The 21,967-nt window shown below is 35.8% G+C and overlaps 2 protein-coding genes across 10 annotated transcripts in view; one reads left to right on the top strand and one right to left on the bottom strand.

The window, feature by feature from the left end:
- The window catches only part of LOC129725096 (potassium voltage-gated channel subfamily KQT member 1-like), a 612,086-nt gene that overhangs the window by 372,039 nt on the left and 218,080 nt on the right, over nucleotides 1–21,967 (bottom strand). Inside the window, exon 1 of one of the 6 annotated variants that reach the window (XM_055680535.1) lies at nucleotides 17,265–17,363. The exons of the other annotated variants lie outside the window; for them this stretch is intronic. The gene's annotated coding sequence lies outside the window, so the exon portion shown is untranslated. Of the gene's footprint in view, nucleotides 1–17,264; nucleotides 17,364–21,967 lie in introns of those variants that run through there. 6 annotated transcript variants of the gene reach the window in all.
- LOC129725099 (thiamine transporter 1-like) overlaps nucleotides 6,011–21,967 on the top strand; it is a 76,727-nt gene continuing 60,770 nt past the window's right edge. For 2 of the 4 annotated variants that reach the window (XM_055680553.1, XM_055680550.1), the window contains exon 1: nucleotides 6,013–6,596. In XM_055680553.1, the coding sequence (XP_055536528.1) occupies nucleotides 6,388–6,596 (209 nt within the window). In that variant the 5' untranslated portion in view covers nucleotides 6,013–6,387. Of the gene's footprint in view, nucleotides 6,597–21,967 lie in introns of all 4 variants that reach the window. The other 2 variants (XM_055680552.1, XM_055680554.1) reach the window with 2 other exon arrangements.

The following is a 21,967-nucleotide window of genomic DNA, read 5'->3' as shown; positions in this document are numbered from 1 at the left end:
AGGACAACCCATCAGTTGGACTCTAAATAGATGTGAATCGATTCCTGGAGTGATTTCAAGAATTTTGATATGCATATTGCAAGGGTTTCTATCCACTCATGTTGGTGGCCATTTAGGGCCCCACGGGAATCTGCTTCGGTACGACCACTTCGAGGACAACCCATCAGTTGGACTCTAAATAGATGTGAATCGATTCCTGGAGTGATTTCAAGAATTTTGATATGCATATTGCTAGGGTTTCTATCCACTCATGTTGGTGGCCATATAGGGCCCAACAGGAATCTGCTCCAGAGTGGTCATTTCAAGGATAACTCGGAAAATGGACTCAGAATTTATAAAAGTCAACTTCTAGAGTGATTTCATGGATTCCGATACCAATTTTGTTTGGTTTTTTTGCCAATTGTTAAAAATTGTCTCGCATCTTGAACCTGGCCCCGGAGATCCGGATTTGCAGGAACCATATGGGGACCAATGGCTCTTTGGGTCCCGTATACTAAAAATAGACAAATTTGCCAATCTTTTTGATTTAAAATCGGTCAAGAATTGAAGAAGCATTTCATTTTGGTGGGTACCAGGGTACCCTGCCGAGTACTTACGTGTGTTAAAATTGCCGAGTACATAACGCTTAAATTCATCACGAAATCTCTCATTTAATAGAGTATCGTTTTTCAACGTAGAACTACGTCTTACGGTAACATTACGTGATAGCGGTACAAATTCAAATTCCAAAAACATCGGAAGCGTCACGAAATTCAAATGCTAATAACTCAGTCAATGGATTCTTTTTTTTTTTTCAACTATTGTTTTAAATTACCCATACCTGATGCCGAGAAGTCATAAATCTACTCCAGATGTCATTTTGGAATCCAAGATGGCGACTTCTGGTTTCTGAAAAAACAACTTAGAATGGCCGAATACCACCCAACACGGGTAATTCCGTAATCGAGATGATGCACAGAAACCAAAAACCGGCCCTGACACTGAATTAGCACTGAAATTCCAATTATCAGAGCATAAAATTGAGAAACCCATTTCCACAGGCAAACAGACGTGCCGCTTCGAACAAAAATCCTGAAAAATCTTCGTCCTTATTCGAAACGTTATACTCATGCGCCACCATGTGAGCTTATATTCGTCAAACGGTTTTTGTCTTTACTAATGGGTGAGCAAACTAGCCAAAATCTACACAAGCGGCATTAATGATGGTTTTTGTCTTTGATAATGAATGTGCACGCTTGCTTATAGCGGTATTACTGCCCACTAAGCAAAATTTCAAAATTATCGTTATTTTTCTGGTCGATGAAATTGTCATCGAGTGGTACGTCTTTTTGTCTGTGTTATTTCTATGTATATTGTCATGAGACAGGTTGTCTCGACTCTATGTTAACCTTACGGTCGTGTCTCATAAAGAAGCTCTTCAGCTTTTTTGCATTTCGATACACGGTCGCTTCTTTTGTTTCTAAAATTGTGGAAAAGTCTTCGAGATAGAAAAAAACAACAAATTACACATTGCCGCCTGCTTTTTTCGCCTACTATATACAGAGTTAAACTCTGAAAACAAAATTGATTACTTTGATTTATTCTCCCATTTTTTTGTTCGATTTCTCAATAAACTTAGAGTTCATAATTTTTTGTTGATATGTCTTTTCAAGTGTTTGAGATGTTTTTACAATTTTTTTCCATTGTATCTACTGTTAGGTAAATTCATTTAAATTGTAGATACGTTAAGAAGAACACTTTTTTTTTAAAACAAAATATCAAAAAATTGGTCGCAGTGACGAAAATACTCAACACGGAAAGAAAATGTTCTTTCAACCGTTTCTACAATTTTCTTTTTCTTCTCAACTTTTATTTCTCTAGCAAATTTTTATTGTATCCACTTTTTTTTTTGGTTTCTTTTATCTTAGTATTCATTTTAACTGATCAAACAATTTATTTGTTTTTACCACGTTCAATCTTTTACTCTGTCTTTACTACTCATACTGATTTAATTTTTTATCGTTGGTATTGTGTTTATTGTATTTATTATTGTTTATACGAATTTTATTGCTTGATCTTTTTGCCCTACCGTAATTTTTTACGGTGTTTAATTCTTTCTATTAATTTGTTTTCTTCTGGTTTCGTGTTTTTTTTTATTTTGTGTAATGTTCTGTATAATTATTGTTCCATTTTCAGATTACCATGTTGTCCTGTTTAACTGTATGCATCACAGACAAACAGACGTGCCTTTTCGAAGAAAAATTCTGAAAAATCTTCGTCCTTTTTCGAAACGTTACACTCATGCGCCACCATGTGAGCTTATTGCCAACTAACTTATTCTCGTAAAACGGTTTTTGTCTTTGCTAATGGGTGTGCACGCTTGCCTTAATCAACACCAGCGGCATTACTGAAGGTTTTTGTCTTTGATAATTATTGTACACGCTTGCTTATAGCGACACTAGCGGCATTATTGCCCACTAAGCAAAATTTCAAAATAATCGTTATTTTTCTGGTCGATGAAATCGTCATCGAGTGGCACGTCTGTTTGTCTGTAGTATGCATGACTTTTTTTCTCTTGTTCTGTACGTATATCTTTGCTATGCTTCTGTAGTTGTGACACTTGTTTTTTGTATATTTTTTATTTCTATGTTTTTCAGTAGTTTTGTTTTTCGGTTTATCTTATTTTGTTTATCTTATATTTTTATCTCCCAGATGGTCTCGAGGTACGATGCTGGCCCAACAAGCCAGTCGTCGTAGGTTCGAGTCTCGGCTCGGGAGAAACTGTTAGTGTCAGTAGGATCGTAGCGCTAGCCCCGCAATTGTCTTGTACACTAAACAGTCGGCTGCGAAGTCTGTGTATAAATAAACAGAAGGTCAAGTTCTGAATCGGAATGTAGCACCAAGGCTTTGCTTTTTTTATCTTATTTTATTTATCTATTAAGCTTATTATCTGTTTCTCTGTTTCATGATTTTATTCTTGTATTTTATTTACATAAATTCTTTAAACAAATTACCAAAATATTGTTTAGCTGTTCAATTGTTATTTTTAAATTCATCGGCAGTATTCGAAAAATATACAAATGAAATGCTGGCACATTTATGTTGTATTTATTTAGATTTTCAACGACTTTGCGCACGCTACAACCAAGAGCGGAAAAGCTTACAACTAACGAAGAAATAATTCTAACAAAATTTCGTCGATAAAGCGCATGGCCAGACCACAGCACCATCTGTGTGCAAATCAAGTTTGATTCATTTCTGTGCTTTTGATAAACCTTAATGAACTTTCGAACTTACTATTTCGGCGTGGAAGTTCATTCCGTTTTCCTTTGTGTTCATTCAGAACAGAAGCTTTGAAGAAGAAATGCAGGTTTAAAGCGCTTCAGTTGGGTGGAAACACCAGCCCCGTTCGCATTCGGCGTACGGGTACGAAGTAAATGGTATGCTTTTTTTTATACCACCTGAAACTGGAAAAATCATCGCAGGGTACGGAAGAATATGACAAACGTAATTGAAGCCGGTATCGCATGCAACAATCAACAATTGGGAATGACGATAGAAATTGCAATTGTGTGTTGGCAGGATTGAAACTAGATTAAAGAATGAATAAGGCGTTGCACGGTTGTAGTGGCATTACTGTAGCAATCTGAAAAGTGACTTTTTGTGGGGAGAGTCTGAAAACTGGTTCCATATTGGTTGCATTTATTTCGACTGCTGTTGAACCCGTATATCAAATGATTTACGGTTTTTGTTGCAATTGAAGTATGTTAGCTATCACCAAAATTTGACATTGTTTTACTAGAATCCGGCCAAAGCGCTAATTTATTTATGATTGTCACCGGACACCAGATAACGGACATTATAGTTGCCATATACCATTACATTATAGTTTCCATATACCAGCAATGCTAGATTTATTGCAGTGAAATCTTTTAGAGTGAATTTAAAAAAAATCCAAAATTGTTTCACTCCAAAGTTGAAAAACCAAAGTTTAATTCCATCCCACTGTATATCATTATTTAGACAAATTGCATTGAGTAAAATGCGAAAAAAATGAAAAGTGCTGCATTCATCATTCCATTATTTATTGATGTGCAATTTGGCTGTTGATAGTAATGCTTTTGTGTGTACAGAACAAGCGCAAGATAAAACTGGATCAGAGGCGAAAAAGTCTGAAAAATTGTCTGTCATGTGAACAAAACAGATAACGAAAACTATTTTGAAAGCTGTTAGAACCTGCAGATGTGAAAAGTGAAAAAATCTAGAGATAACAAAAAAGATAACGCAGCGAACATAATTTGTTTTCAACTAGTGATTAATAGTTAACTTTTTCAATGTTATCAAAATAATAAGAGAAACATTAAACTTCGTTCGAGTGTGATCAAAACAATTATACTCCTATTCTCTTTTAACAGAAAATAATGAATTAATAGTGCAATGATGGGAAATAAAAAGAAATTCATTTTATGAACACTGATAAATTTATATATACTCGTAAAATTAAAACGCTAATATTTTTCAACGTTGATTCACGGAACACTAACAGTTCATTGATTGATTTGGATTAGTAGAAAGCCAACAATCATAAAATTTACGTTATGCGTCAGTGTTCGAGTATAGACAATGCATTTATGGTAATCATATTTGAATAATTTAAAACCCTAAAAGCGCTGACATTCATTATTTTCCTAACTGATATTTTGTAGAATTTATTCGGACGTATAACAATCGTAATGAAATCCTGACGAGGCATTACTGAGGCTAATTAAATCGTGACAAGGCATTACCATTTGAATAATTTTAAGTCCGCATTCATGGAATTTGGAATAAAAATCAGCTCAGTCTTATGTTCAAAATATTTAAATGATTCTAGAAAAGTGTTTACTACGACAATCATGCCTTGTTTTGAGCAAGGAAAGTCTCGTCTTCAGCTTTCCACCTCCTACAACAAAAAGATTCTACTTTGTTTTGCTCCAAAGTTGGCAGCGTATCTGATTCACGGCAAACTTTTACATCCCATTCCATCTTTCCACGATCCGCAGGCGAAAAATTGATTTTCACACTCTGTAAACCCACAAAGCATCTACTAAATTTATAACTTTTGTTTTTTCACAGCTGCAGCACCAGAGCGTTCAAAATTTCCACGGTGTAGAATTTACTTTTAACAGGACATGTTGAAGTGTGGACGATATTTTCTAGCTCTTGATAATTCTTTTACAGACCGGTTATGGAAGATATATATAGTGTAATTCGATGGTGTATTTTACATGAAATCCTTATAGTTTCAGTAAACGAGCCTAATTAGAGATATAAACAAACTTTACCGTCAAACACAATCACGACCAACTCGTATAGAAAAGAATAAAACATCTATAAATCAAAAACGTCCTCTACGATTTAATAGCATTATTCTTTTTGATCTGCCAATAAAACACAATCAGTGAATTATTCCCCCGAAGCCATCGCTAATCCATCAATCCGTCAATTACCATGCAGTAGGTAAGTTCTGCCTGGTTTCACGAAAAGCTAGATTTCTTTTTTTTCCGCCCACGGGACCCCATCAGTGCGATACCGGTCCGGTCTTTAGTGGTGAAAAGCATTTCCGTTGGATGTAGATAACGCTTGCGTGAATTAATTTTTCAAACATGCGACAAGCGAAACAATGCCTTCAACCCAAGCAGCCGCTCGGGGAAGATTATAAAACGATATAGATAAAAGTTGTCTGTGATACAGGTCGTCGTTCAGCTAAAAGCTTATGACTGGGAGCGGTCCACCTAGAAGGGCACAATTTCAGAATCGTTTTAGTTTGGTTTTTTACTTTTGTCTTAATTTTCAACCGTTGCTCAGCTGCTTCAATATAATGTATAAAATTCTCCCACATTCAATTTCCAGGTGATAAGATTTCAATGCAACCCATCGACAAGATAAGGTTAGATTACAATTGAACCACAGAGCTGCGTATGTATTAGAAGATGTATATTGAAGGTAAATCTCACCTCGTTCTACTCTAAGCAACTAAATGCCACATAGACTTCGCAGCAGCTGGTTTATCAGTGGAGGCAATAAGCCATGCAAAAGCTAATGGTTGGTGATTTGTTTCGGTGATTTGTTGAACAAAAAAAATCTTCTGTCGATTGGATGGTAGAAAGAGGTAACGATAACTATTTACCTATCCGTAGTTTCCAAATCTTGCGATAAAAAGGTGAATGTTTTGCGCAGACTTTAGCATCTGCCAATCTTCGTGTTATTTAATTGAATTCTACCGCAGCAAACAAACTAAATCGTCGAAGTGTTCAGACAATATCGTTGGAGTGTAGGGGCGGGTTGTGAGAAAAATACCTCTACTCTAGGTCAACAGTGATTGTGCAGTGCGCGGCAACAGATAAACGCGAGGGGCCGCAGCGAAGTATGCAAGAATGGCTGAAAATTTCACTGATGCTGTGTACGTTCGGTTTCTTCCGAGAAATGCGTCCATCGGAACCCTTCGTCACCGAGTTTTTGTCTGGCGAGTGGCGTGACATCACAACGGAGCAGCTGAACCGCGAGGTCTATCCGATCGGAACGTACAGCTATCTGGCGGTGTTGATAGTTGTGTTTCTCGTTACCGATATGCTGAGGTAAGTGTCAGTGGCAGATCGGGTGCAGTTATAGGCACAAATAGAAAAAAAATTGATTAGGGAATAATCGAAGATTCTTCTGTTTCGAGAAGAAGATTAGAATAGTTTTATTTCTCTATGGGAAAAGAATTACGTGTGCCAGAGTTGAAAATATTTAATATCAAAAAGTTATTTCAATTCCATAGTGCTACGAACTGCGAGAGTTACTAAAATTACATTAAAAACTTATACATTGTCAATTCATATTTCACCGAATTGCTTCTAATAATCTTCAAAAAAAAGTCAACAAACGACTGACATGATTTTAGATGAAGAAAAAAAAACTGTCATGGTCTTATGCGATTATTATTACCGACTTTTCGAAAAACCGGTATTTCGGTATTCGTAAAAAATAAAAACCGGTAAAACCGGTAAAAAACCGGTATTTTTATTTGTTTCTGACTAATACAAACCAGGGGCGACTCGTGGTCTTTAAACCTACTTGTTCTACTACAATATTCTGAAAATCATCGTTTGGGGAAATAATGACAATCATGTCTGCGGAAAAACGCAAATAATTTTCTCTGTATTATTTGAAAATAAAACTGAAAAATAATTAAATATATACAGAAATTTGGATTTGAAATTTATTTTTTGCCTAGCGTTTCAGGTCGCATCTATGGACGTGTCGCTGCAAAATTATGTTTTTGCGTTCATGAATTCTGCACGCAAAATCTGGAGTGTGCGTAACCAGATCATTTATGAGCAAAATTAGCGCATTTACTGGATAAATTTGGAACCAGTACAACGCATGTGCGTTGGGCATAACGCGTTTGATGCTCTAGCATATTTCGAATGTATTGCGCAGCTCCTAACCACTACACTTATAAAGCATCAACCGATGTTCAGAAGACTGGCATCGTTAAAACAGTGCAACCAACAAACAATACTGATAAGTTGGGTACTGACAAAATAAACAAATTATTGTCTGATCGCTTCACTTTCATGACTCAGGTCATTTGAAAAATTGCATTCAACTATAACTCTGGTTTTATTCAAAGGCATTTGGTTTCGCGTTACTGGCACTAGCGTCGGCAACTTCTGCGGAAACAGCGCTCGCTATTGGCTGTTTCGGTTGCTGATGATTTTTAGGGATGCACGAGCCATTGAAACGCACCAGCTCGCAAAAGTAAAGAGCGATTTTTTGAGCACCTCGAAACTGATCGTTCGCCCGAAACCGAAGTTTACCGGAACAATACTATTTTCGTGTATAAGATACATATTCTGATTTTGATCTCTGTCAATGTATTCCTTGTACAATTTTTGCGTTATGCGTTTCACGCATTTGTTGTGCGAAGTCAGAGCAAATTCTGTGCGAATTGAAGAACACAATAGATGATTAAAGCTTGAACTTTTGCGTGTATGCTTTATTACGACCCAGTTTTTTTCTGTAACATTTGGACCACTTGTTTTGATCTCTTCCCTAGTAACAATATTGGTTTTATCAAAGTTTTATAGCGCTTAATACAGCCAAAACAGCGATATTAAACTTTCATAAAACCAGTTTTGTTACATGGGTTGCGGTGTTAAACGATCCAGATACAACACTGGATAAATTTAATAGTGTTTGGAAAACGTTAATGAATGAATCCAGTGATATGATTACGAAGAACATTATTTCGAAACTCATATTAATAAAAAAAAACATACAGATTATTATTTCAAATTTTTTTCACATCGCAAAACTTAGTTTGAAATTAATGAATAAATTTAAAATTCTTAGAGGAACAATTATTGAAACTGTTGAGAAGGGTGAATGAATGAAGAAGAAAATGAAATGACGATTAGAAAAGAATTTACATTCTACGAATCCGAAGGAATCGAAGGTAAATTCTTCTCTATTCTGTTTGACAGTTCTTCCAAATTCAGTTGAACCTGAGAAAGCATTTTTCTCAGCTAGAATAATCGCTAATAAAATTATCGATACACACAAATACATCATTCGAACCCAAGCAGAACAAACAAGAAAGAAACAAAAATTGATAAATAGGTTAGAGTAAATTAATATTTAATGTTGCTTCTTTCTGAATACAAAATATTATATACACCGTCATGTGATTTGTAACGCCTACCTAAGTGAGTAGCATTCATTAACCTTACAATGATTTATGAATATTGTGACAATTATTATTTAAATTTTAAGAAAAATACCGGAAATCCTGGTTTTTCGCCTCTCCAATACCGGTATTACGATATTGGAAAAAATATCGGTTTTACCGGTTTTATCGGTTTTTGTTTTACCGGTAAACCACCCTATTTGTAACGGACGTTTTGGGCAACTTAATTTGAACATATTTACTATTTTGAACATATCGGTCATCTAGATTTTTTTTTAAATCACTTTTTGTTTTTAGAATAATTTTATTTCAGTGTAAGATCTCAAATACAATTTCGTCAATATTTTTCTATAAAAGCTCAGACACTTTCTGAAAGGCTCGTTTTCTCTATCTCACAGTCATTTTTCTCTATCTCTAGAAAACTTCACAGTTGCTTAGGGTAGTAAGGCCTACACATTCACAACGTTACATTGTGTTTTGAGAGGGCGCTGCCAACTTCTGGTTGCAAAAGATGACTTGGACGATGTTCGAAACAGACCATTGAAACTATTCACTGCGATTTTGCTAAAAGTTGGATGAAGCAATAAGTTCCTGAAATGCATGAAAGATATCAGCAAAATATGCTCAATGCTGCCGTAGCGTATAATAACAGCCACATATGAAACCACAATGAAAAAATATTTACATGTATCAAGAACAGTTTTCCTATCGATAAAAGTCATATTGTACAAACTAGTACACGGTACTTCCCCTCCCCCTTCCCTCTCTCTATCTCTCTCTGTCACACACACACACACACACACACACACACACAAATTCAAACATACATTGTTCATATCGTTATTATACCATATGATACAATGTAAAATGATGGAAAAATTGAAAAAAAAATTAGACTCATTCTATTCAAATTTTCCCCGATAGAATATTTTAAAACCGCTTTCATTTGAAAGCTAAGAATATATTGGGAAAATATGCAATTTTGAAACAGCAGTTGAAAATTTGTACTAGAAATTCCATTGTGATCTCAGGAAGATGTTTGATTAATATGTTGAAGATTCCATCGTCACCAGGTGCTTTCATATTTTTGAAATTTTTGAAATTTGTTTTGATTGGGAAATTGAATTTTGTTTACCCTGCCTTGCCTTAACAATGGCGGACAGGACATTCGCAAATATTTGACATATCCGGAGTGATTTGCGATAAGGGCGCAACTGGCAAAAGATAAACATTGGGGAATATCAGTTTGAAAATTTGCAAGTACATTTTCAAATCGTAATTTCAATGGAAGTGACTAACATTAACATTAATACCAAAAATCGACGTAAAATATACCTGGCTTATAGTTTCCTAACAATACTACATTAAATTTGTGCATTTATGGCTCAAATCTGCACTTTTCTTCTAACCTTTTTCTAATGAGCCTTAAAGCATTCTGACAACGAGATTCGCCCACCTCTGATTCGCCTTACAGCATTCTGACAACGAGATACGCCCATCATTCTTTCGCCTTGTTATTATTTTTTCTCCAGTTGCGCCCCTTTAAATGCGCCTTTATTTTGAAAACAAAAGTTGATCCGCCCTTTACTGTCGCCTGTTTACGAAATATTTCGCAAATAAGCCCGTTGCTTCAAAACAATGTAAAGGGCCTAGTTCCAAAGTATCTTTTGTTTTGGGTAAACTGCTTTATCGCCCTTCACTAAAAGCTTGATTTGAATAATTTTATCGATTTATACAAAAGAAAGGATTCTTTTCATGAATTTCGTAAGTCTTTTTGAAACCAATAGTGTAATAAAACCATTTGTTTACATTTTGTTAGTTGAGCCCTAATCGCGAATCACTCCGGATATGGTTGCCGTTACAATTGGCACTGCGAACATTTTTACTCTCTTCCACAGGACATGTGTCCTTTTTATGAGAGTTTCAACAATTGAAACATTGTTGGTTCATGTTACAGAAATTAGATCCATGGTCATATCGGTGGCAAGTACGTCATTGGATGATATGCTTTTCACCTCCGCCAAACTTCCTATAAATTTCCCACTTTACACGCACATTATATAAAGCATGTGTTTTTTCAAAACAATTGAAGTTGTTAACCTCGCTGCGGTTGAAATGAATTAAATAGTTTACAAGGGAATATATTATTACAATTTTGGGGTGGTGAACTCATTTCTGATGTCAGAAAAAGTTAAAAATAGCAATTTACGCACCTTAAGTGCCGTAGGCCTTTTTCATGATGAATTTTTCTTTTTGATGATGCTTAACATTTTAATGGGGGAACCGCTCATATATTTATCTCAACACCTATATTCATCGCATTGCTCTCATTTGTCCAATTTACTGTAAAATTTTACTTTTCACCTTTGTTATACTAAACAAAGGATATAAAATCGGTCGAAAAACGCAAAATAGATCCAAGACCCGAAGGGCCGAACCGTATATACCATTCGACTCAGCTCGACGAACTGAGCAATGGGCAATGAGATTTCGAGATATTGATCGAAGAGTATTTTTTTACATAGGATATTCAACTTTAAACACCAAATGAAGCTGTTGAGGGCCAAGTGTTGTATACCAATCGACTCAGTTCAACTAACATTGTTCATGGCTGTGTTCATGGCTGTATATATGTGTATGTGCGTATGTACGAGTGTAGGTGTAAATATGTTGTTTATTTGTGTGGTATATCAAAATCGAACAAAGAAAAACAAGAAAAAATCCCACCTCGCTTACAGAACGCATTATCCGATTTTGGTGTATACAAATGCAAATGGAAGCTCCAAAGCTCTTTAAAAATCATACTGAGCGAGTTTTTTTTTATCAGTTGCTTGATTGTTAGAATATTTAAATCAGAATGTTTAAACATAAGATATTTTACATTTCGGATCATTTCTCTCTCTCTATCTTTCTTTTTTTTTCTATCTCCCTTTCTCTCTTTTTCTCTCGCTCTCTCTTTTTTCAACCGCTATGTATTTCTCAAAAGAAACTAAGAGTAAAAGACATCTGTGCAGTGTTTTATACTTTGTGTGTTGCCTTCTAACTGGTGTAAATTAATGAACCTTTTGTTTTTAATAGCTCAACAAAATCGTTTAAAATCTGTCCACGTGGTATATGGATGGCCCCTAATTCTGAACTATAATTTCTTGAGAACAAGTTTGTAGAACTTTGCTGCAATTCGTAGGAAATATTCGATGCTCATTCATAATCTACCATCATTATGTTTTTTTCTAGATTATGTGGTTTTTGAAAACGCAGCCATTGTGATATTTAAGCTTGAATTATGAGGAACTATATCACTAGTATTGCAATTAACTGACAAACATATTTGCTGTTCTAGAATAAAATCTGCATCATTGTAATCTTTATTGTTTCTTGGCGTTCGATTATGTCAAAAATTCATAAATTGTTTCTATCCTAGAAAGCTTAAAAAATGGTTTGGGGTCGAAAAAATATATCCCAGACTCGAGTGATGATATTCACAATATTTGTGAAAACCACCTCGAGGTTTGATTCAATGATCGTGTTTGGTTCATCCTCTGGAAAACTATCTATTAAATTCAATTTTAAACGATATATGGTTTACTGGCATTATAAGTTCATGTGTAGTAATAGTTAGTATAACAAAGGTTTTTGCACTGCTAGGTGGATTTGTTCAGGTTTTTTTTAAGTAAAATTAGTTTTATTTTACCTATCGATTCAGATAAATATCAGGTATGTTCCTTTTCTGATTCTTCATCGAAAAACTTCAGAATCTTATTTTTTGTTTGGTTCTTAAGGTATTCCTTTATGAATTATGGTGGTGCCAAAATCGTCCTAATTCAATTTTTTTTTTATTTTGAGAAATTTTTAGCTTAAAAGCCGTTTGACCAATTCAAGATCTTTCTACGACAAGTTAGAGGTCTTTCAATGAAAATTATGAGATCGTGCGGTAGTTTATTTTAACGTCATAATACGACGTTGAAATACGAATTTTTTTTATCAATTCAATACATCCTCTCTTTATACATCTTGAGGTACTGAAAGTGGTTTAAAAATTTATTTAAAAATGCTTGAGGCTACTAGAAAGCTTGCATACTTGCCAGTCAATCATTTTGTTTAAATATACGAAACAGAATATTTTGCAACTGACCACCATACGTCTCCATAGTTCTGTTTTCAAAATATCTCTCTATGACAGCGGATCTCAACCTTAGGTACGCGTACCCCTGGGGGTACTCGAAAGCCTTCAGGGGGTACGCGAAAGAAAAATCAGTAATGGCGGACAAAGCAATTTTTCTCTATAATACTTCATTTGGTGGTCAATCTAGCCCCTAAAACATGACTGTAGCAATCAAACAAGCTACAGTTTATTTGGAACCTTAACTAGGCTACCACAACATGATCTACCATCACTCTCTCTCGCACTCTACAAGAACATTCCAAGCCAGGGGGTACAATCGATATGAAAAATATCGACAAGGGGTACGCGGACAAAAAAAAGGTTGAGAACCGCTGCCCTATGACATAAATTTTCCCTTAAAATAAAACTTGTTGAAACAAAATCGGATCAAAACTGAAGGAGTTACAGGTGTTTGAAGTTAAGCTGAAAATTGTGATTTCAAACATGAAAATCATTGGAATTGCCTGATATAGCAACATTGAACGTGCGATTAAAAATCGATATCTCAACCGATTATCATAAAACTTTGGGAGTTCATTTACAGTTCGAGAATCTTCTGAGAATTGCAAAACATCAAAAATATTGGTTCGAGCGTTGGTGAGACCTTTCAAGACAATATTGAACGGCTTGGCGTTCTTGGTGTCGTAGGTAAAAAATTTGAACATCTTGTCAGTTGAACACTGAACAAGACGATTACGACCCTTTATTGAGTCGGCTAATAAGCGGCATTCGCCTCTACGGCCAATTTATTAGGTAACTTTAACGTCAGAAACGAACTTTGAAAGTTCCTTTTTTAAATATATTAAATTCAGAAGAAATAGTTACCACAATAGATGGAACTTTCTTTTTTTTAAAGAATTTACATTTTGTATAGCTTTATTAGTAACAACTTCCATTTCACTGGCTTCTTAGGTAAATTATCAAAAAGATTTTCGTTTCAGATACTCGAATTGTCCGAAAGAGAATGCTCTCTCTTTCTCCTCGCAGTTATGCGCGGTTATTTTTTCGACCTGTCATTTTAGATTATACGAATAAAGCTAGAAGCAAACGTTAAATTCAAAAGTAGGTAGTATTGATTAAGACTGATGTGCAAGGATGGAAAAAATCACTCGCTCGAAGAATCAATGCCGATTTTTTATCACATGGAATCGTGTTGTTGATTTTTATTTATCAACAATGATACGGCTGCTTTGTTACAGAAATTAAAAAGAATCGTTATTGATAATTTCAGGAGAATCAATACTGAAAATTTTCGTTTCCTGAAGACGAAAATTCTCTCAACTTTTTTCAGTTGTTCAGTAGTTTTAAGCTGCAATTTCTGCAATACATTCAACATTGAATCAACGACATAAAATGATGCCATACTCTAAAGATTTGTCTCACAATGATGTTAAATTGGACTCATAAAGTATGAAGTAAAGAAAGTATCAAACTAAACAGTATCAAACAGTATCAAACGAAACAAACGAATCAAAGTAATCGCGAGTGAAAATTTTTCACCACATATCCTTTTAAAATTGTCGAAAGCGATAGAGAATCAGTTTGGACTACTGATTAATTATCACTTGAACGATTTTTCCCATCCTTGCTGATGTGAGATAGCTTACAGGTAGTCTTCAAAAGATGCACTGACAAAACACAAACTTTGAAGCACTTTTAGGCACTTTCAACTATGCTGTGAGCTAAATTTTGAATTACTTTTGTCCACGTATGAACCTCGGTTAGCTAAATTTGGGATAAATTTTTGCTTTACCGATCTGGGCTGAACTTAAATTACTCCCATTTAGTTTTTTTTTTTCATCTTGGGAATTATTGAATTAATTTAAACCAAATTTAAGATCATTTTCTTTATTTTAATCTGGATTTCAGGAGCGTTCTCGAGTATTTTTAGTTACTTCGAAATAGCTTGCTTCATCCGTTTTTTTTAGAGAATTTTTGTATATATTTTAGGACGAAGTTTTAATTTATTCAGTTCTGGTTTGTTTGTTTGTTTGGTCCCCGTGGTTCTGTGGTTAGCGATGTCGGTCGGCTAGCTCTCCCACACGGTTGTGATGTCGGGTTCAATTCCCGATCAGGTCGAGGGTCTTTTCGAGCTGGAAATTTTCTCGACCCAGCACTGGGGCACGGTGTATCGTTGTACTTATCCTACAACATGCAAAATGTGCCGAAAACAATATCGATAACGTATGCTCTCAACTAATCTAGTTGATCGAGACCGCATTAGCCCCCCAGGCTAGCGTGCGATATCGTGTGTGTGGTTTGTTTGAACCCAAGAAGCATTTTTCAGTTCATTTTTTGTTTGTTTTAGTTTTGATCATTTTTATTTTAGCCTTTTCTGTCTTATTGAAACGTTTGAAATATTTTTTTCCTTTGTAGGCTTTTTCTAGTCTACAGAGACGTTTCGTAATCTGTTTGAGCTGATTTCGGATTTTTTTTTTGGTTTGAGAGTTTTTCTGCTGCATCGAAAGGTTTTTTTTTCCTAATTGGAACTAATTTTTGTTGTGGCCATCAAGCAGTTCTTTTTTTTGCTTTCGTTAGTTCTGAATGTGCTTCCAGTTCAGTGCTGATAAAAGTCATTTTCCTCAGCAAAATTCTTCGAAAATTACAGCCAATCATTTTCAATTTACACTTCCAATGATCGCAGCACTCTTTCAGATACACTAGATTTTCGTCCTAGTAACGTGCTGTTATACTCAGATGGAATAGATCGCGCGCATCGTCCACGGTTACGGAATAAAATTTGACGACAAATCCAACCAAATGATCTTCACTTCAAAGCGAAAAAGATAAAAAAACAGTCCACTCAACCAAAATGAACCTCACCGAAACACTTTTTCACTGACACTGACCGATGCTTTGACAATCTTCGTTAACTGATAATCTGATTTCGTTGTCTTGCTTCCATCGCATGAAATATAATGAGGTGTTTTGACAGTTCACTCCCATGCAAAAAGTGGGAAGGGAGAACTCTGAAAGGATTGTAAAAAAATAACGTTTATGGATGCTTTTTTTCATTTTCACTCAACAGTGTCAACAAGTATCAACCCTGTTCCAGTTATGTCAGGGCGCTTTTTTGATTATTCTGCCCCTAGATTCTCTAGCTTTGAGAAGCGCTTCAGATAAATCGCTTTTGGTTATTTTGAGCAAAATTTGAACTCATGCACTTATATTTTTCGTTAATAAGATTGGTTCTTGCCGAGCTCGGAGTTATACTGATTTTTTAAATTAAAATACAAAATGAGTAGAATAATTTTTGCGAAAATTTTGGAAATAATAGTTTGCTCCCACTTGTGAATGATATGTAAATTTCATTGCTCTAATAGCAGAGTCGTTTGTTTTTGGTTTCAACTGCCCAAGCCAATGGATTGGTATCATGGTCTTAGTGATAAATTTTCAACATTGTTGTGCGTAACTAGAAGAAAAAAAAACTCTAAGATAAGTTAGAGTGGAAATGTCAGAATACTCAAACTTTCATAACATTTTTGTTTTTCATTTTACCATCACCAAGTTTTGACAGATTGTAGTACAAATTGTCATCTTCAATGTTTAAAAAATTAGATTTTTAAAAAAGGTACTTTTTGAGATATTTTTTATTTTGTGACAATTTGGAAAATTTGGCACAGAAAAAGAAAAATTTTATCACAATGTATATATTTTTTCAAGAACTGCAATTTTATTACCTACAACTTTGCTGAAGACACCAATGAAATTAAACTAGTCGTTTTTCTGGTACATATAAACTTTATCAATCAGTCACCATTTTGAATATGCCTTTTTGGAGTAGCAGTCTCGAGTCTACATAAAGAACTGATATCGTAAAATGACTTCTTTATCAAAGGGGACAACAATGAAAAGTTTAAGCGAAATCGGAAATGGTCGATCAGAATCGATGTTCAAAGTAGCATGGAATGACTCCTTTGTAAGAAAACGTCCACGTGAACAATAAGGAAAAAAGGGTCGTCAATGTCCACGGTTGCTCACGGAGGAGAACGGCGGGTCTAAAATGATGATTTTTCTGTTCAAATGTGGATGGCCCCTATGGAAATACCCGTGTATGGTGCTTTTTGGTAATTTTCGAAAACCGGAAGTTGTCATCTTGGATTTCAAAACAGCGTTTGGAGTCGTTTTCCGGCGTCTGGGCATCTTTGTGGTTCCGAAAATAACCATATTCGGTGGTATTTGGTCATTTCAGGATTTCCAGTAATCATAAGTTTCAACTTCGGATTTATGGATTCGAACATTATGTCTCAGGTCAATTTCAGATTACGAGACGTCATCCCGATTCCGTAAGAACCTATATTTGGTGTTTTTTGGTCATTTCTGGCTGTTTTCAAAATGGTGTCTAGAGTGGATTTCAGAATTCTGGGCATCGTTCTGGTTCCGCAAATAGTTAAATTGATTAGTATTTACCTTTTTAAGCTGCTTTCCAGAAACTCGAAGTCGCCATCCTAAATTTTAAGATAGCGTCTGGGATCAATTTCCGGCTTCTTGGTATCGTTCCGGTTCCAAAAGGCGGGAGCTTAGTGTAGTTAGTAAGGTCTCCGGTTCGAATCCCAATGCCGGCATAGGTGTGATAGCCGACACCGGAATATTTTATGAGGCAAAAAATCTCTGGGGTGACGCCTTCTATCGCGTGACGGAAGAAAGCTGCAGGCGCCGGTCCGTTAATCTACAAGTCGTAAATTATGGTCATGGGTGAAGTCCCCGGGGTGAGTGGCACAACAGTAACGAAACTACACCGACGAAAAATAAGCGAAAATAACAAATTCTCGGATCCGTAAATACCCGTATTGGATTGGATTTGACCTTGTTTTCGTTCCTGATTGGTCGAAATCTGCATTCAAAACAAGGTACGACATTTTTCAATAGTAACTACAATAGTTTAGGTAGTAAAATTATAATTTCTCGTAAGTCAAGCAAAGCTAAGCTAAGCTAAGATTACTAATATTTCTCATATCCTGGTGCACGAATAGCTAACTTTTTAATTTAACTTCCATTGCTGTGAAACGAGTAAAAAGTCTTGATGACTTTATCTCTCAAAACAGGTAAAAAATACCTTCAATTTTTCCTTAGAGTCGAAGAAAATGCCTCATCATACTTGAATCAATGAAAACACTCTCAAAAGTTAAAAAAAATTCTAAATATATAATATAACATTACTCCCAATCGCAAAAGAAAAACTTCAAAAAACCAGAAAATGCTAAAAAAATATTTACAGAGACAATCACAAATAAGCATGCTATAAAATTAAATATGTACAACATTATTGTAAGGCTAAGGCGAAAACCGGTCTTAGCAGAGCTTTCATCTTAAATTAAGTCCAGAATCGCTGATGCCAAAAGAAATACAACATAAGAAAACATGACTCACAAATTATGCAAAGAATCGCTGAGCTCGCCACCGAACGCCAGAAAAGGCCAACAAGTAATTGAATTTCAAATCTAGCAGACAGTCGCTAAAATAGTACGGCCGCCAATTCTTCGGATTATACATACATAATTTATTGGCTTTATTGCTTTGTAGGCAATAGTGTTATCACTAACTGCGTAGAATATTTTACTGCCTGCACCTTGCCAATTTGAAACAGCAATATTATGGAAGAGGTTTCTTACTTTGTTGTTCTCATTTTTTGTGCCCCAATGGGAGTTTTCTACAAGATTTCCGCCTTACCTAAATTGTTACCTTCTAACATTTTTTTTTAAATTTCTGACTGTTACTGCTTGCACCTTGCCACTTCTCATCCCATTATCAAGGATGGAAGAGTTTTCTACTTGTGATACACCCGGATGGATTCTTTTTATTCTAACATTTTTTCTGGGCCAACTTTTTTTAGGATTTCCGCTGATCCATCACTTGTAGCTCTTTTATTGTCTTTAAAATTTTCCTTGTAACGAACACAAAAGCTTCAAACCAAACGATCGTTGAATTGCCATTCGAACCCCTGGTACACTCCCGCTAATGAGAATAATATCAACATTTTTAATAATATATACCAACATCAACATTGAATAATGTGAATTTTTTCAATGGTCCCATTTTCATTAATTCTGGAAGGGTAATTGTAATGATGATCCATCACTAAATTGGGCATCGGTTTCTGCTCCATTGATTGACGTTTTGTGTTCTGGCTAAAATTTCTTATTGCTCTATATAAATCGCTTTGGTAACAATATTTTAATAATTGATGGTGGAAATTTACAAGTTGCAAAGTCACCGTTCGCATCGGTAACCCCGTGTTGGATATTTTTTCCCAATTTTCAATTTTCCAATCCAATTATTCTGCAACGTTACTATTTCCACGTTAGAGCGTGTTTTAGAGGATGATTCAAAGTTAAAGAGAAACAATATTACAAAAAAGAGGAAACTGCATCGCATCATTCCTATGGAATCAGGCGAGCGTACCTTCAATTTAGCAAGTCCCATTCTCACTGCACGCCAATGTTCGACACTTTCCTCGTAAAACCTAGCGCAATAAATCACATTGATGGCATCGAGTGATTTCCTGGCCACAGCTGCTTGGTTCTCGAATTAATTGCTCCAGAATCAGCAATAGCAGCAATCAGCTGAAGGCAGAACAAGTAAGATCTGTGCCGCCGGCCGCGGTTGCGATGGTGACAATATCGTATCGGAATACATCCGAATTGCTATAGTATAGAAGTTTCGATTGCGAGCACAGGCGGCAATCTTACGTGTTGTGAAAAACGGAAACTCGCCATCAGCACCTTCACAATCCGACATAGGCAGACATAGACCGTTTTTCAATGTGTTAACCGTAGATGTAGTACTATGCTGTTTTTGCAACTTCCGGATAACTGGAAAATTTCCCGTGGCAAGCACATTTGCTACCATGAATGGTGGTCACTGGTGAAAGCCGGCCAAAGCTGATCTGTAGTGGGGAAAAAGATTTATATGCAGCTAGCGTGCACTCATGTACCAGTCCGCAACTGTGGTTGGTATTAATTGAGTTTGAATGGAATTTTTCGTTGTTGGGCTGTGTTCTAAATGTTATAGATCCTGTACCCACATGGATATTTTATGTTTTCTGTTTCACGGTTGCGTATGTCAACCAAAGTTATTGATAACATTTAGAGTCAGGTAAAAAAAATAAAGTGGCATTTGGAAACATCAACAGAGGGCTTATTTGATTGCACAAAAGGACCCATTATGAACTACAATTTAACGCCTGCGATTCTTCGAAAAATGTAATCATATCTTGACTGCACGCACAACTACCAGCCGAGTTTTTTGATCATGGAGTTTTGCAATGGCCATGTGATTATCAACTCTATCGACGATATGAATGAATTTATTCGAAGGAACTATTATATTTGCTTCACACTGTAATCTATAGAAAATTGCGTCTGTTGTCGAAGTAAGCTATAAAAGTTGCAATCAGAATAAAATTGTCAATTGTTTTAATGATGATTTCATGATTTTTCCGCGAAAATTACGCGTCGATTAAAAGAGTATATCAGTCTGATTGAAAAGTTGCAGCTAGAAAATCTTCGAAAACACTAATAAATAACGCATTCTAGGAAACTAGGAAATATACACCAAAAAATAAATATTTTTCCACACAAAAATTACCTGCAAATTCAAAGACATACGAAGAGATGAATCATCTTGTTCCTATTTCTGTGCCAAACAGCACATGCACACCGAACAATCAATAAAATTCCCGCCTGCAGCAGGTACGATAGTTCTCAGAATTTTATATTTATTTTTGTGAAATTTAACAATGATAAATAATGTAACAATTGAAAAACGAAATAAAATCACCTAATATGCGTGTTTCCGGAACCGGCATGATGCCCAGTGACTGGAAATCGACCACAGATATTACTGTGAAACCTAATATAGTAACTTTTGGTTTCTGTTAAGCAGCATGAAAGCGGCATTCATAAAGTACGTCACGAATATATCGGGAGAAAGGGGTTAAGCAAACCATGACAATTTGTGAAGTACGGGGAGTGAAGGTATGAAATAGTCAACCTATACACAAGAGAGTCGCCGAGGCACTCACTGTTAAGGCAACTGTCAACATCAAAACGAATAACAGCAGTGCAAAATTATACAGCTCGCCCGTTTTGCGGTTAACAATTGCCAAGTGTCTTGACGACTCTTTTGTGTATAGGCTGACTAGTATGAAACTGCGTGACGTCAGAACGTTCGCATATAAAAAAATGATTTAGGTACAAGGTGCGCAACTATGTTCCCGCTGTTTGTCAATAAAGATTGTCAAATAAATAGTCAATTGACGTCATAGCTTTTAGCTGGGCGTCGTACATAAATTATATTGATAATTAACGTTCGATATGACTCCTCCCCTTTAGAATTACGTAACGCTGAACAACCTGACCTTCTTCCAAATTTCAATTTTGAGCAAATATCTCAGTAACGGTCTCAACCCCCCCCCCCTCATTCTCTCTACGTAACAATAAGTAACGCAGACCCCCCCCCCCTTCATGCATTACGTAATTTGTGTACAACGCCTTGTGTCAAAATTTCTGATTTTGTGCCGTATTATCGTCATTTGTGGGAAATTTCATTCGAAAAAAAAAGTTGATTAAAGTGGATCGAGAGTTAAAAAAAAAGTTTATGGAAATGCCGTTTTAGGTGAAACGACATGCCTCGATTAGTTTCTTCGCTTAAAACACTGTCCTCGCGAAGGAAGCCAAAAACTTTCAAAGACGCTGAATTGCAGCAATTGCTCGATAATGATTCATGTCAAACGCAGTAACAGCATGCTTTTGTATTAGGAGTTACCTACCAATCCATTTCCAAGAGATTGCATGCTTTGGGAATGAATGTGAACAACTGCTACAGTAGCAAAAAATAAAAGCTTTGTTCGCCTCGTCATGACGGGTGATGAAAAATGGATTCATCACAACTACCCAGAGAGAATATCATGGGGACTGCCCGGTCATACTTCTACGTCGTCGGCTCGGCTGATTTTTTTTTGTGTTCAATCAACGTGATTAAATTGAGCACAGAAAGAAAAGCTCAAATGGGAAGTCAAATTATTCCTACATGTTCCGTTCGATGACTCATGGTGTGGCTGCTCACAAGAACACGTTGAAAAATAGTTTAATTCGTGAAGCTAGCGATGGCAA

The sequence above is a fragment of the Wyeomyia smithii genome, chromosome 2 (assembly GCF_029784165.1).
Source record: "Wyeomyia smithii strain HCP4-BCI-WySm-NY-G18 chromosome 2, ASM2978416v1, whole genome shotgun sequence".
Taxonomy (NCBI): Eukaryota; Metazoa; Arthropoda; class Insecta; order Diptera; family Culicidae; genus Wyeomyia; species Wyeomyia smithii.
The sequence above is the reverse complement of the archived record's forward strand: the minus strand, read 5'-3'. Positions and strand labels throughout refer to the sequence as shown.